This window comes from Oncorhynchus nerka, linkage group LG24, assembly GCF_034236695.1.
Source record: "Oncorhynchus nerka isolate Pitt River linkage group LG24, Oner_Uvic_2.0, whole genome shotgun sequence".
In the NCBI taxonomy this organism is placed as follows: Eukaryota; Metazoa; Chordata; class Actinopteri; order Salmoniformes; family Salmonidae; genus Oncorhynchus; species Oncorhynchus nerka.
Genome location: NC_088419.1, coordinates 89,778,353 through 89,793,024, shown reverse-complemented (window position 1 = coordinate 89,793,024; position 14,672 = coordinate 89,778,353). Strand labels below are relative to the sequence as shown.

At 44.5% G+C, this 14,672-nt stretch overlaps 1 protein-coding gene across 11 annotated transcripts in view; it reads right to left on the bottom strand.

Moving 5' to 3' along the window:
* LOC115119585 (disks large homolog 1-like) overlaps positions 1-14,672 on the bottom strand; it is a 340,988-nt gene that overhangs the window by 206,805 nt on the left and 119,511 nt on the right. For 6 of the 11 annotated variants that reach the window (XM_065009266.1, XM_065009267.1, XM_065009268.1 and 3 more), the window contains one exon: positions 12,794-12,901. The exons of the other annotated variants lie outside the window; for them this stretch is intronic. In XM_065009266.1, the coding sequence (XP_064865338.1) occupies positions 12,794-12,901 (108 nt within the window). The remainder of the gene's footprint in view (positions 1-12,793; positions 12,902-14,672) is intronic. 11 annotated transcript variants of the gene reach the window in all.

Genomic DNA, 14,672 nt, shown 5'->3' with positions numbered 1-14,672 from the left:
TATACTAATATTATACTGTAATGTAAAGCCTTAATACATTATATATACTAATATTATACTGTAATGTAAAGCCTTAATACATTATATATACTAATATTATACTGTAATGTAAAGCCTTAATACATTATATATACTAATATTATACTGTAAAGCCTGTTGTACTCAGACAGGACAAACCGACTCCCAATAAACTGAACCTACATTTTGGCTAAAATAACCAAAGCACCACTCCATCCAATCAATGCAGACATAAATTGAGCACGTAAAACGTGACGTGGCTCAATGACATCTGCCTCACGTCTAATCAATCACCATTTGAAACATGACATCATCGTTGGCACAACCACCGAAGCACAGGAACACAATCCATCTCCATTCAAGCCCCTCTTCCTGCTGCTGCTACTGGTTAATTATCATCAACACGCATCTCTCAGAGACGCACAGCGTAACGGCGGACAGAGACAGACAGGGACACTGAAAAGGGTTAATTTGTCTCTCGTTCTGCTCTAAAAGTCACTCAGAGGGCAATTTGCTTACTAACTTACTGCAGCTCAGCTCACGTAGCATTGCAGCACAGCACTGGTCAGGTCTGTCTGTCCAGCGGCATCACACCCACGGTAAGGAGTAGGCTGAGATCTCTGTGCTGTGGGAGCAATGTGTTACTGTGGAATGGAGTGGGATGTGTGTGTAAAGTCAGAGTGTAGTGCTACTCCTGGGATTTAATGTAGGTGTGTGCTGTTACAACAACAGAGAGTTCCTGTTGTCGGAGGTGAGAGCAGGAAAGGGAGCTAAAACAATGCATCGTCATGACGACAAAACAAATCTGCTTTACATTTAGAAAGGGCATTGTCTTTCCTGTAAGACTACAACACCAAGAAACAGGCTTTCTAAAGGGCATTGTCATTCCTGTAAGACTACAACACCAAGACACAGGCTTTCTAAAGGGCATTGTCATTCCTGTAAGACTACAACACCAAGAAACAGGCTTTCTAAAGGGCATTGTCATTCCTGTAAGACTACAACACCAAGAAACAGGCTTTCTAAAGGGCATTGTCATTCCTGTAAGACTACAACACCAAGACACAGGCTTTCTAAAGGGCATTGTCATTCCTGTAAGACTACAACACCAAGAAACAGGCTTTCTAAAGGGCATTGTCATTCCTGTAAGACTACAACACCAAGACACAGGCTTTCTAAAGGGCATTGTCATTCCTGTAAGACTACAACACCAAGACACAGGCTTTCTAAAGGGCATTGTCATTCCTGTAAGACTACAACACCAAGAAACAGGCTTTCTAAAGGGCATTGTCATTCCTGTAAGACTACAACACCAAGACAACAGGCTTTCTAAAGGGCATTGTCATTCCTGTAAGACTACAACACCAAGAAACAGGCTTTCTAAAGGGCATTGTCATTCCTGTAAGACTACAACACCAAGAAACAGGCTTTCTAAAGGGCATTGTCATTCCTGTAAGACTACAACACCAAGAAACAGGCTTTCTAAAGGGCATTGTCATTCCTGTAAGACTACAACACCAAGAAGCAGGCTTTCTAAAGGGCATTGTCATTCCTGTAAGACTACAACACCAAGAAACAGGCTTTCTAAAGGGCATTGTCATTCCTGTAAGACTACAACACCAAGACACAGGCTTTCTAAAGGGCATTGTCATTCCTGTAAGACTACAACACCAAGACACAGGCTTTCTAAAGGGCATTGTCATTCCTGTAAGACTACAACACCAAGAAACAGGCTTTCTAAAGGGCATTGTCATTCCTGTAAGACTACAACACCAAGAAACAGGCTTTCTAAAGGGCATTGTCATTCCTGTAAGACTACAACACCAAGAAACAGGCTTTCTAAAGGGCATTGTCATTCCTGTAAGACTACAACACCAAGAAACAGGCTTTCTAAAGGGCATTGTCATTCCTGTAAGACTACAACACCAAGAAACAGGCTTTCTAAAGGGCATTGTCATTCCTGTAAGACTACAACACCAAGAAACAGGCTTTCTAAAGGGCATTGTCATTACTGTAAGACTACAACACCAAGAAACAGGCTTTCTAAAGGGCATTGTCATTCCTGTAGGACTACAACACCAAGAAACAGGCTTTCTAAAGGGCATTGTCATTCCTGTAAGACTACAACACCAAGAAACAGGCTTTCTAAAGGGCATTGTCATTCCTGTAAGACTACAACACCAAGAAACAGGCTTTCTAAAGGCATTGTCATTACTGTAAATACTACAACACCAAGACACAGGCTTTCTAAAGGGCATTGTCATTCCTGTAAGACTACAACACCAAGAAACAGGCTTTCTAAAGGGCATTGTCATTCCTGTAAGACTACAACACCAAGACACAGGCTTTCTAAAGGGCATTGTCATTCCTGTAAGACTACAACACCAAGAAACAGGCTTTCTAAAGGGCATTGTCATTCCTGTAAGACTACAACACCAAGAAACAGGCTTTCTAAAGGGCATTGTCATTCCTGTAAGACTACAACACCAAGACACAGGCTTTCTAAAGGGCATTGTCATTCCTGTAAGACTACAACACCAAGAAACAGGCTTTCTAAAGGGCATTGTCATTCCTGTAAGACTAAACACCAAGAAACAGGCTTTCTAAAGGGCATTGTCATTCCTGTAAGACTACAACACCAAGACACAGGCTTTCTAAAGGGCATTGTCATTCCTGTAAGACTACAACACCAAGAAACAGGCTTTCTAAAGGGCATTGTCATTCCTGTAAGACACAACACCAAGAAACAGGCTTTCTAAAGGGCATTGTCATTCCTGTAAGACTACAACACCAAGACACAGGCTTTCTAAAGGGCATTGTCATTCCTGTAAGACTACAACACCAAGAAACAGGGTTTCTAAAGGGCATTGTCATTCCTGTAAGACTACAACACCAAGAAACAGGGTTTCTAAAGGGCATTGTCATTCCTGTAAGACTACAACACCAAGAAACAGGCTTTCTAAAGGGCATTGTCATTCCTGTAAGACTACAACACCAAGACACAGGCTTTCTAAAGGGCATTGTCATTCCTGTAAGACTACAACACCAAGACACAGGCTTTCTAAAGGGCATTGTCATTCCTGTAAGACTACAACACCAAGACACAGGCTTTCTAAAGGGCATTGTCATTCCTGTAAGACTACAACACCAAGAAACAGGCTTTCTAAAGGGCATTGTCATTCCTGTAAGACTACAACACCAAGACACAGGCTTTCTAAAGGGCATTGTCATTCCTGTAAGACTACAACACCAAGAAACAGGCTTTCTAAAGGGCATTGTCATTCCTGTAAGACTACAACACCAAGAAACAGGCTTTCTAAAGGGCATTGTCATTCCTGTAAGACTACAACACCAAGACACAGGCTTTCTAAAGGGCATTGTCATTCCTGTAAGACTACAACACCAAGAAACAGGGTTTCTAAAGGGCATTGTCATTCCTGTAAGACTACAACACCAAGAAACAGGCTTTCTAAAGGGCATTGTCATTCCTGTAAGACTACAACACCAAGAAACAGGCTTTCTAAAGGGCATTGTCATTCCTGTAAGACTACAACACCAAGAAACAGGCTTTCTAAAACTGCCCCACATAAACACTAAACAAATCAACAACCCTGATCAATGTCTCCAAATCAACTCCATACTAAACAAATCAACAAACCTGATCAATGTCTCCAAATCAACTCCATACAATGTTGTTAATAATATACTGTAATGTAAAGCCTTAATACTGTAAATATACTAATAATATACTATAATGTAAAGCCTTAATACTGTAAATATACTAATAATATACTATAATGTCTCCAAATCAACTCCATACTAAACAAATCAACAAACCTGATCAATGTCTCCAAATCAACTCCATACTAAACAAATCAACAAACCTGATCAATGTCTCCAAATCAACTCCATACTAAACAAATCAACAAACCTGATCAATGTCTCCAAATCAACTCCATACTAAACAAATCAACAAACCTGATCAATGTCTCCAAATCAACTCCATACTAAACAAATCAACAAACCTGATCAATGTCTCCAAATCAACTCCATACTAAACAAATCAACAAACCTGATCAATGCCTCCAAATCAACTCCATACTAAACAAATCAACAAACCTGATCAATGTCTCCAAATCAACTCCATACTAAACAAATCAACAAACCTGATCAATGTCTCCAAATCAACTCCATACTAAACAAATCAACAAACCTGATCAATGTCTCCAAATCAACTCCATACTAAACAAATCAACAAACCTGATCAATGTCTCCAAATCAACTCCATACTAAACAAATCAACAAACCTAGCTTCATATATAAAACAGTAACCAAATCCTACAAACTACCTAAAAACCAACTTCACAGTTGTTAGTTCTCATTCACAGTGGTTGAAAACACAGACAGAAGTCTGGTCTGGAAATGTTCACTGCATAGAGTGAGAGAGCAGTGGAGAGTTCATCAGCTTACAGTATCAGTCAATGACAGACCCTATGACACCTACCCACAATTAATGAGGGTAGATACATCCCCCCCTACCTACCAGTAAGGTCTGCTGCAGTCCCTTGGTTCTCCTCATGGTCTTGATTAGGCGCCAGCCTATCTTTTTGGCGTACCACACTGAGGCCAACATGTCCCCCTCTGGTACGGCTCGCGCTAACACACACACACACACCTCCTGATCGTGGGTCTGTCTGTGGGGACCTGAAAGGGGTCTGTCGAGGAGCAGAGCTCAGGAGATGCTAACTTGTCCCCCTGCGTTGCACAACACAGCCAGCATGTCACCACCAAGCAGAACGCTGAGCCACAAGCCCGGAGTGTGTGTGTGTGTGTGTGTGTGTGTGTGTGTGTGGCGGGTACGAGATAAGGAACCGCTGCTCTGTCTGCTTCCAGCGGCACACACACACACACACACACACACACACACACACACACACACACAGGACGCTAAGGGACAGTGATGAGAGACGAGTGGTTGGCATGGGAGGGAGACAGCAGGTTTAGAGGACTCTAAATTTCCGTCTGCTGAATCATTCACTTAGAGAGAGAGAGGGGAGAGAGAGAAGGGGAGGGGAGAGGGGAAGGCGGAGGTGGATCATTTCTCACCGTTGTCTCACTCTTCCCCCTCCCCATCCCTCTTCCCAGCCCCATCACCACATTCTGTCCCCCCTCCTCTCCCCTCCCCTCTCAGGCAGGAGAGCCCCTCTACTAAGCCATACTAGAGAGCCCCTCCACTAAGTCATACTAGAGAGCCCCTCCACTAAGTCATACTAGAGAGCCCCTCCACTAAGTCATACTAGAGAGCCCCTCCACTAAGCCATACTAGAGAGCCCCTCCACTAAGTCATACTAGAGAGCCCCTCCGCTAAGTCATACTAGAGAGCCCCTCCGCTAAGTCATACTAGAGAGCCCCTCCGCTAAGTCATACTAGAGAGCCCCTCCGCTAAGTCATACTAGAGAGCCCCTCCACTAAGTCATACTAGAGAGCCCCTCCACTAAGTCATACTAGAGAGCCCCTCCACTAAGTCATACTAGAGAGCCCCTCCACTAAGTCATACTAGAGAGCCCCTCCACTAAGTCATACCAGAGAGCCCCTCCACTAAGTCATACTAGAGAGCCCCTCCACTATAGCCAACAACTTTAGATAACACGCAGAGCTCCACCACAGCAGGTTGAGTCTCCGACCAGCCAATCACTCATTCACTTCCATCCCTCCATATCTCTCTGAGGGCAGAAGTTGGCACTTCTCATAGTCTACCCTAATATAGTACATTAGCTTAATGACACAGAGAGGTACTGGCCTGCGATCACTAAGGCTTCATTCACACAGGCAACCCAATTCAGATATGTTTTTCTCAAAAAAGATCTGATGTGATTGGTCAAAAGACCAATTAGTGAAAAAACATATATCTGAATTAGGCTGCCTGTGTGAACTTTCTCTAGGTGTGTCCACACTGCAACTCAGCCCTGGGATAAGAGATTTTATCCCGGGGATAACATAGTATTCACACTTACACATTCTAGTGGGCTAGCACCAACCTTAACCCAGGGCTAGCTGGTCCTGCTCCGGAGCAGGGGTAACGTCAACTTTACGGGGTTAGCCCCAGAAACACGGTGAAACAGGGTCAAGAACAACGCCTAGAATGCTCACTGTCCAATCACAAAAGCTGCACTATCACTTAATTGACATATGCTTGTGATGCCTGTAATGTGTTCTGTATGTATATCGATAAGTAACATTTCCCTGTAATGTGTTCTGTATGTTATATTGGTAAGTTACATTTCCCTGTAATGTGTTCTGTATGTTATATTGATAAGTAACATTTCCCTGTAATGTGTTCTGTATGTTATATTGATAAGTAACATTTCCCTGTAATGTGTTCTGTATGTTATATTGGTAAGTAACATTTCCCTGTAATGTGTTCTGTATGTTATATTGATAAGTAACATTTCCCTGTAATGTGTTCTGTATGTTATATTGATAAGTAACATTTCCCTGTAATGTGTTCTGTATGTTATATTGATAAGTAACATTTCCCTGTAATGTGTTCTGTATGTTATATTGGTAAGTAACATTTCCCTGTAATGTGTTCTGTATGTTATATTGGTAAGTTACAGAACACATTACAGGGAAATGTATGTTATATTGATAAGTAACATTTCCTCCACACAGCTGAGTGCAAAAAGCCTCAATTCTTTCATCTAGGCAAAAGCATTGGTTGCTAATGCTGAACAAAATGGTTTGCTTTGCAGGCTGGCTAATGTCTTCTCACTCTACAGCTGAAAGGGCAGCAAACCCTCCATTTTCATCTGTTTTCTATTGACATTTAGTTGGATAAATCCATGACAATAATATTGTCTGATGTATGTATGATTTCACCAGGGTCAGAAAAGTTGATGTCTCGTTCGTGCACAACATTCTCTGTACAGGGGTAAGATAGCATTTAAAAAATGAAACATTGTTGCTGAGGTCCGACAAACCATCAGTGTTGGAAATCAAATGCTTGGCTAGAATTTAGAGCAAAACATGTGGTAATAAATGTCTTATTGTTTACATTGTTGGTCTCGTGTCAGAGATGGAATGTTGGTCTCGTGTCAGAGATGGAATGTTGGTCTCGTGTCAGAGATGGAATGTTGGTCTCGTGTCAGAGATGGAATGTTGGTCTCGTGTCAGAGATGGAATGTTGGTCTCGTGTCAGAGATGGAATGTTGGTCTCGTGTCAGAGATGGAATGTTGGTCTCGTGTCAGAGATGGAATGTTGGTCTCGTGTCAGAGATGGAATGTTGGTCTCGTGTCAGAGATGGAATGTTGGTCTCGTGTCAGAGATGGAATGTTGGTCTCGTGTCAGAGATGGAATGTTGGTCTCGTGTCAGAGATGGAATGTTGGTCTCGTGTCAGAGATGGAATGTTGGTCTCGTGTCAGAGATGGAATGTTGGTCTCGTGTCAGAGATAGAATGTTGGTCTCGTGTCAGAGATAGAATGTTGGTCTCGTGTCAGAGATAGAATGTTGGTCTCGTGTCAGAGATAGAATGTTGGTCTCATGTCAGAGATAGAATGTTGGTCTCGTGTCAGAGATAGAATGTTGGTCTCGTGTCAGAGATAGAATGTTGGTCTCGTGTCAGAGATGGAATGTTGGTCGCGTGTCAGAGATAGAATGTTGGTCTCGTGTCAGAGATAGAATGTTGGTCTCGTGTCAGAGATGGAATGTTGGTCTCGTGTCAGAGATAGAATGTTGGTCTCGTGTCAGAGATCGAATGTTGGTCGCGTGTCAGAGATCGAATGTTGGTCGCGTGTCAGAGATCGAATGTTGGTTGCGTGTCAGAGATCGAATGGAGGTCCATGTTGTGTTTGTCCATTAGCCCAGGGCTTTGGAATACAACTGTGAATACTTAGCCCAGGGTTAACAAATGCTTGTGTGAACACAGGATAAGCTAGTCCAGGGCCAGTCTAGCCTGGGGCTAAGAACAACGCAGTGTAAAAAAGGCATTCTCTGCCCATCAGTACCACCTATCTGTACTCTGTATGGCACCAGGCCCATCAGTATATTAGAGGTTGACCGATTATGATATTTTGACGCCGATACCGATTATTGGAGGACCCGAAAAGCCGATACCGATTAATCGGATGATTTTTTTTTTTTGTAATAATGACAATTACAACAATACTGAATGAACACTTATTTTAACTTAATATAATACATCAATAAAATCTATTTAGCCTCAAATAAATAATGAAATATGTTCAATTTGGTTTAAATCATGCAAAAACAAAGTGTTGGAGAAGAATGTAAAAGTGTAATATGTGCCGTGTAAGAAAGATAACATTTCAGTTCCTTGCTCAGAACATGAGAACATATGAAAGCTGGTGGTTCCTTTTAACATGAGTCTTCAATATTCCAAGGTAAGAGGTTTTAGGTTGTAGTTATTATAGTATTGATAGGACTATTTCCCTCTATACCATTTGTATTTCATATACCTTTGACTATTGGATGTTCTTATAGGCACTTTAGTATTGCCAGTGTAACAGTATAGCTTCCGTCCCTCTAGTTAGCGCGCGCTAACTAGCTAGCCATTTCACTTCGGTTACACAAGCCTCATCTCGGGAGTTGATAGGCTTGAAGTCATAAACAGCGCAATGCTTGACGCACAACGAAGAGCTGCTGGCAAAACGCACCAAAGGACTGTTTGAATGTTTACGCTCCTGCTTCTGCCTACAGTCAGTATGCTCAGTCAGATACTTGTATGCTCAGTCAGATACTTGTATGCTCAGTCAGATACTTGTATGCTCAGTCAGATACTTGTATGCTCAGTCAGATACTTGTATGCTCAGTCAGATACTTGTATGCTCAGTCAGATACTTGTATGCTCAGTCAGATACTTGTATGCTCAGTCAGATTCTTGTATGCTCAGTCAGATTCTTGTATGCTCAGTCAGATAATTGTATGCTCAGTCAGATTCTTGTATGCTCAGTCAGATAATTGTATGCTCGTATGCTCAGTCAGATTATATGCAACGCAAGACACGCTAGATAAACTAGTAATATCATCAACCATGTGTAGTTAACTAGTGATTATGATTGTTTTTTATAAGATAAGTTTAATGCTAGATAGCAACTTACCTTGGCTTACTGCATTCGCGTAACATCCCCGAGCTGACACGGTGAAAATTTGTCGTTCTGCCCCTGAACAAGGCAGTTAACCCACCATTCCTAGGCCGTCATTGAAAATAAGAATGTGTTCTTAACTGACTTGCCTAGTTAAATAAAGGTATATAAAAAAATAAGAGGGAAAAAAAACCTTTATTTATTTTTTAAATATTTTTATAAATACCGGCAAATTGGCGCCCAAAAATACCGATTTCCGATTGTTATGAAAACTTGAATTCGGCCTCAATTAATCGACCATTCCGATTAAATCGGTCAACCTCTAATCTATATGTACTGTGCATGGCACCAGGCCCATCAGTACTCTGTATGGCACCAGGCCCATCAGTACTCTGTATGGCACCAGGCCCATCAGTACTCTGTATGGCACCAGGCCCATCAGTACTCTGTATGGAACCAGGCCCATCAGTACTCTGTATAGCACCAGGCCCATCAGTACTCTGTATGGAACCAGGCCCATCAGTACTCTGTATGGCACCAGGCCCATCAGTACTCTGTATGGAACCAGGCCCATCAGTACTCTGTATGGCACCAGGTCCATCAGTACTCTGTATGGCACCAGGTCCATCAGTACCGTCTATCTGTACTCTGTATGGCACCAGGTCCATCAGTACCATCTATCTGTACTCTGTATGGCACCAGGTCCATCAGTACCGTCTATCTGTACTCTGTATGGCACCAGGTCCATCAGTACCATCTATCTGTACTCTGTATGGCACCAGGTCCATCAGTACCATCTATCTGTACTCTGTATGGCACCAGGTCCATCAGTACCGTCTATCTGTACTCTGTATGGCACCAGGTCCATCAGTACCATCTATCTGTATCTATCCATCAGTACTCTGTATGGGCACCAGGTCCATCAGTACCATCTATCTGTACTCTGTATGGCACCAGGTCCATCAGTACCGCCTATCTGTACTCTGTATGGCACCAGGTCCATCAGTACCGTCTATCTGTACTCTGTATGGCACCAGGTCAGGTCCATCCAGTACCGTCTATCTGTACTCTGTATGGCACCAGGTCCATCAGTACCGTCTATCTGTACTCTGTATGGCACCAGGTCCATCAGTACCATCTATTTGTACTCTGTATGGCACCAGGCCCATCAGTACCGTCTATCTGTACTCTGTATGGCACCAGGCCCATCAGTACCATCTATCTGTACTCTGTATGGCACCAGGCCCATCAGTACCATCTATCTGTACTCTGTATGGCACCAGGCCCATCAGTACCGTCTATCTGTACTCTGTATGGCACCAGGTCCATCAGTACCGTCTATCTGTACTCTGTATGGCACCAGGCCAATCTCCTTGCCCAGACCGGAATTAAATGGAGCAGTTGAAGATAGCTCATGCACTTATTGGCCTGAAGGAGCAGTCCACATATCACAGCATGGACTCAACTCTGCTCCTATAAACACTAGGTTCACTGGACAGGAGATGGCTACTGAGGGGAAGGAGACGTACAAAACAAAATGAAATCTGACAGGATGGTTGAAACCATAACCATTAGCCAAACATTTTTTAACGGTCTATTTCCCAGAAGGCCATTTTTCGTGGACATAAAGCTTACTTCCTCAATGAAAATGAGCTGAATACTAAACAAATGTATATGCCAACAGTTGATCAAATCAAGATGTTATTGGTCACATACACATGGTTAGCAGATGTTATTGGTCACATACACATGGTTAGCAGATGTTATTGGTCACATACACATGGTTAGCAGATGTTATTTGCGACAGCAGAGCCAGCTACAAGATCACAAAGACACACAAATGAGCCCTTTTGCAATCCAAAGCTATGACATCCATGTAAACAGAAAAGACAAAACAACGTTGCTCTAGCCATCTCAAAGCTGGCAAGCTCTCTATGGGTAATGGTGCCACCTAGGGCTGGCAACGTGTTACTGCAACACTGGCAGAAATACTGACAATGTAAGAGATATAGAAGTGTTATCAACAAATGAAATAACTAAAGAGCAACAACAAAAAAGCTTGGGCAGCGAGGTGGTCAGAGTGGGCAGCGATGTGGTCAGAGTGGGCAGCGATGTGGTCAGAGAGGTGGTCAGAGTGGGCAGCGAGGTGGTCAGAGAGGTGGTCAGAGTGGGCAGCGAGGTGGTCAGAGTGGGCAGAGAGGTGGTCAGAGAGGTGGTCAGAGTGGGCAGCGAGGTGGTCAGAGTGGGCAGCGAGGTGGTCAGAGAGGTGGTCAGAGTGGGCAGCGAGGTGGTCAGAGAGGTGGTCAGAGTGGGCAGCGAGGTGGTCAGAGTGGGCAGAGAGGTGGTCAGAGTGGGCAGAGAGGTGGTCAGAGTGGGCAGCGAGGTGGTCAGAGTGGGCAGCGAGGTGGTCAGAGTGGGCAGCGAGGTGGTCAGAGTGGGCAGAGAGGTGGTCAGAGTGGGCAGAGAGGTGGTCAGAGTGGGCAGCGATGTGGTCAGAGTGGTCAGCGAGGTGGTCAGAGTGGGCAGCGAGGTGGTCAGAGTGGGCAGCGATGTGGTCAGAGTGGGCAGCGATGTGGTCAGAGTGGGCAGAGAGGTGGTCAGAGTGGGCAGCGATGTGGTCAGTGGGCAGCGAGGTGGTCAGCGAGGTGGTCAGCGAGGTGGTCAGAGTGGTCAGCGAGGTGGTCAGAGTGGTCAGCGAGGTGGTCAGAGTGGTCAGCGAGGTGGTCAGAGTAGGCAGCGAGGTGGTCAGAGTGGGCAGCGAGGTGGTCAGAGTGGGCAGCGAGGTGGTCAGAGTGGGCAGCGATGTGGTCAGAATAGAAAGCCATGTGGTCAGAATGGGAAGCGATGTGGTCAGAATGGAAAGCGATGTGGTCAGAATGGGAAGCGAGGTAGTCAGAATGAGAAGCGAGGTGGTCAGAATGGGAAGCGAGGTGGTCAGAGTGGGCAGCGAGGTGGTCAGAGTGGGCAGCGAGGTGGTCAGAGTGGGCAGCGAGGTGGTCAGAGAGGTGGTCAGAGTGGGCAGCGAGGTGGTCAGAGTGGTCAGAGAGGTGGTCAGAGAGGTGGTCAGAGTGGTCAGCGAGGTGGTCAGAGTGGGCAGAGAGGTGGTCAGAGAGGTGGTCAGAGTGGGCAGCGAGGTGGTCAGAGTGGGCAGCGATGTGGTCAGAGTGGGCAGAGAGGTGGTCAGAGTGGGCAGCGATGTGGTCAGAATGGAAAGCGATGTGGTCAGAGTGGGAAGCGATGTGGTCAGAGATGTGGTCAGAATGGGAAGCGATGTGGTCAGAATGGAAAGCGATGTGGTCAGAATGGGAAGCGATGTGGTCAGAGTGGGCAGCGATGTGGTCAGAATGGAAAGCGATGTGGTCAGAATGGAAAGCGATGTGGTCAGAGTGGGCAGCGATGTGGTCAGAGTGGAAAGCGATGTGGTCAGAATGGAAAGCGATGTGGTCAGAATGGAAAGCGATGTGGTCAGAATGGAAAGCGATGTGGTCAGAATGGGCAGCGATGTGGTCAGAATGGGCAGCGATGTGGTCAGAATGGGCAGCGATGTGGTCAGAATGGAAAGCGATGTGGTCAGAATGGAAAGCGATGTGGTCAGAATGGAAAGCGATGTGGTCATTCCGAGGCGACATAACGGAGCGTGACACAGCAGGTGGTTGGGTCAGTTGGTGTTACCTGTAGAAGGGCGTGGTGGGTAGCATACAGCGTAGAGAAGTCAGGAACAGGAACGTCCTCATAGCCTACAGGCGAGCCAGCGTCGAAGATACACTCCAACGACTCTACCTACAGTACAGAGGACAGGGACTCAGCATGTTACTACAAGGTGTACACACACACACACACACACACACACACACACACACACACACACACATCATTTGGAAAGTATTCAGACCCCTTGACTTTCTACACATTTTGTTACGTTACAGCCTTATTCTAAAATGGATTAAATTGTCCCCCCCCCCCTCAATCTACCCACAATAGCCCATAATGACGAAGCAAAAACATGTTCCGTTTTCAGACCCTTTATTCAGTACTTTGTTGAAGCACCTTTGGCAGCGATTACAGCCTCGACTCTTCTTGGGTTTGACGCTACAAGCTTGGCACACCTGTCTTTTTGGACTTCTTACAGGTTGGATGGGGAGCGTCGCTGCACAGCTATTTTCAGGTCTCTCCAGCGATGTCCGGGCTCTGGCTGGGCCACTCAAGGACATTCAGAGATTTGTTCCGAATCCACTCCTAGGCTGTCTTGGCTGTGTGCTTAGGGTTGTTGTCCTGTTGGAAGGTGAACCTTCGCCCCAGTCTGAGGTCCTGAGCACTCTGGAGCAGGTTTTCATCAAGGATCTCTCTGTACTTCGCTCCGTTCATCTTTATCGCGATCCTGACTAGTCTCCCAGTCTCTGTCGCTGAAAAACATCCCCACAGTATGATGCTGCCACCACCATGTTTCACTGTAGGTACCAGGTTTCCTCCAGACGTAACGCTTGGTATTCAGGCCAGGGTGAATGTTTGTTTCATCAGACCAGAGAATCTTGTTTCTCATAATCAGAGATTTTAGGTGCCTTTTAGCAAACTCCAAGTGGGCTGTCATGTGGCTTTGACTGAGGAGTGGCTTCACCGATTACTCACTTTGGCTGGGCGGCCAGCTCTAGGAAGAGTCTTGGTGGTTCCAAACTTCCTCCATTTAAGAATGGAGGCCACTGTGTTCTTGGGGAGCTTCAATGGTGCAGATTTGTTGGGTACCCTTCCCCAGATGGACTGTCAACTGTGGGACCTTATATAGACAGGTGTGTGCCTTTTCAAATCATGTCCAATCAACTGAATTTTCTACAACTCCAGTTGTAGAAACATCAAGGATGATAAATGGAAACAGGATGCACATGAGCTCAATTTAGAGTCTCATAACAAAAGGGTCTGAATACGTATGTAAAGAAAGTATTTCTGTTTTTTGCAAAACTTCCTAAAAACCTGTTTTTGCTTTGTCATTATGGGGTATTGTGATGTCATAATGGGGTATTGTGATGTCATTGTGGGGTATTGTGATGTCATTGTGATGTCATTATGGGGTAATGTGTTTACATTAATGAGGATATTTTTTTATTTATGTAAATACGTTACTTCTGTAAAAAAATGTAAATGTGCTAAAAATGTATAAAACCTGTTTTTGCTTTGTCATTATGGGGTATTGTGATGTCACAATGGGATATTGTGATGTCATTATGGGGTATTGTGATGTCATTATGGGGTATTGTGTGTAGGTTGATGAGGGGGGAAAAAACGATTTAATACATTTTAGAATAAGACTGAAATGTAACAAAATCTGGAAAAGGGGAAGGGGTCTGAATATTTCCCGAATGCACTGTGTACATACAATGTACATACACAACTGAGAGACACTGAAATGTGTTCACACGCAGTAATGAGGTAGGATCAGTATAATGAGATGATATCAAAATCGGCCAGGATGCTGTCTGCTCAGATGGATACTGTAGCCCCCTCAAACTCTGGACCTCGAAGCCAGTTCCAAATCAAACCTAATTGTATTGGTCACATA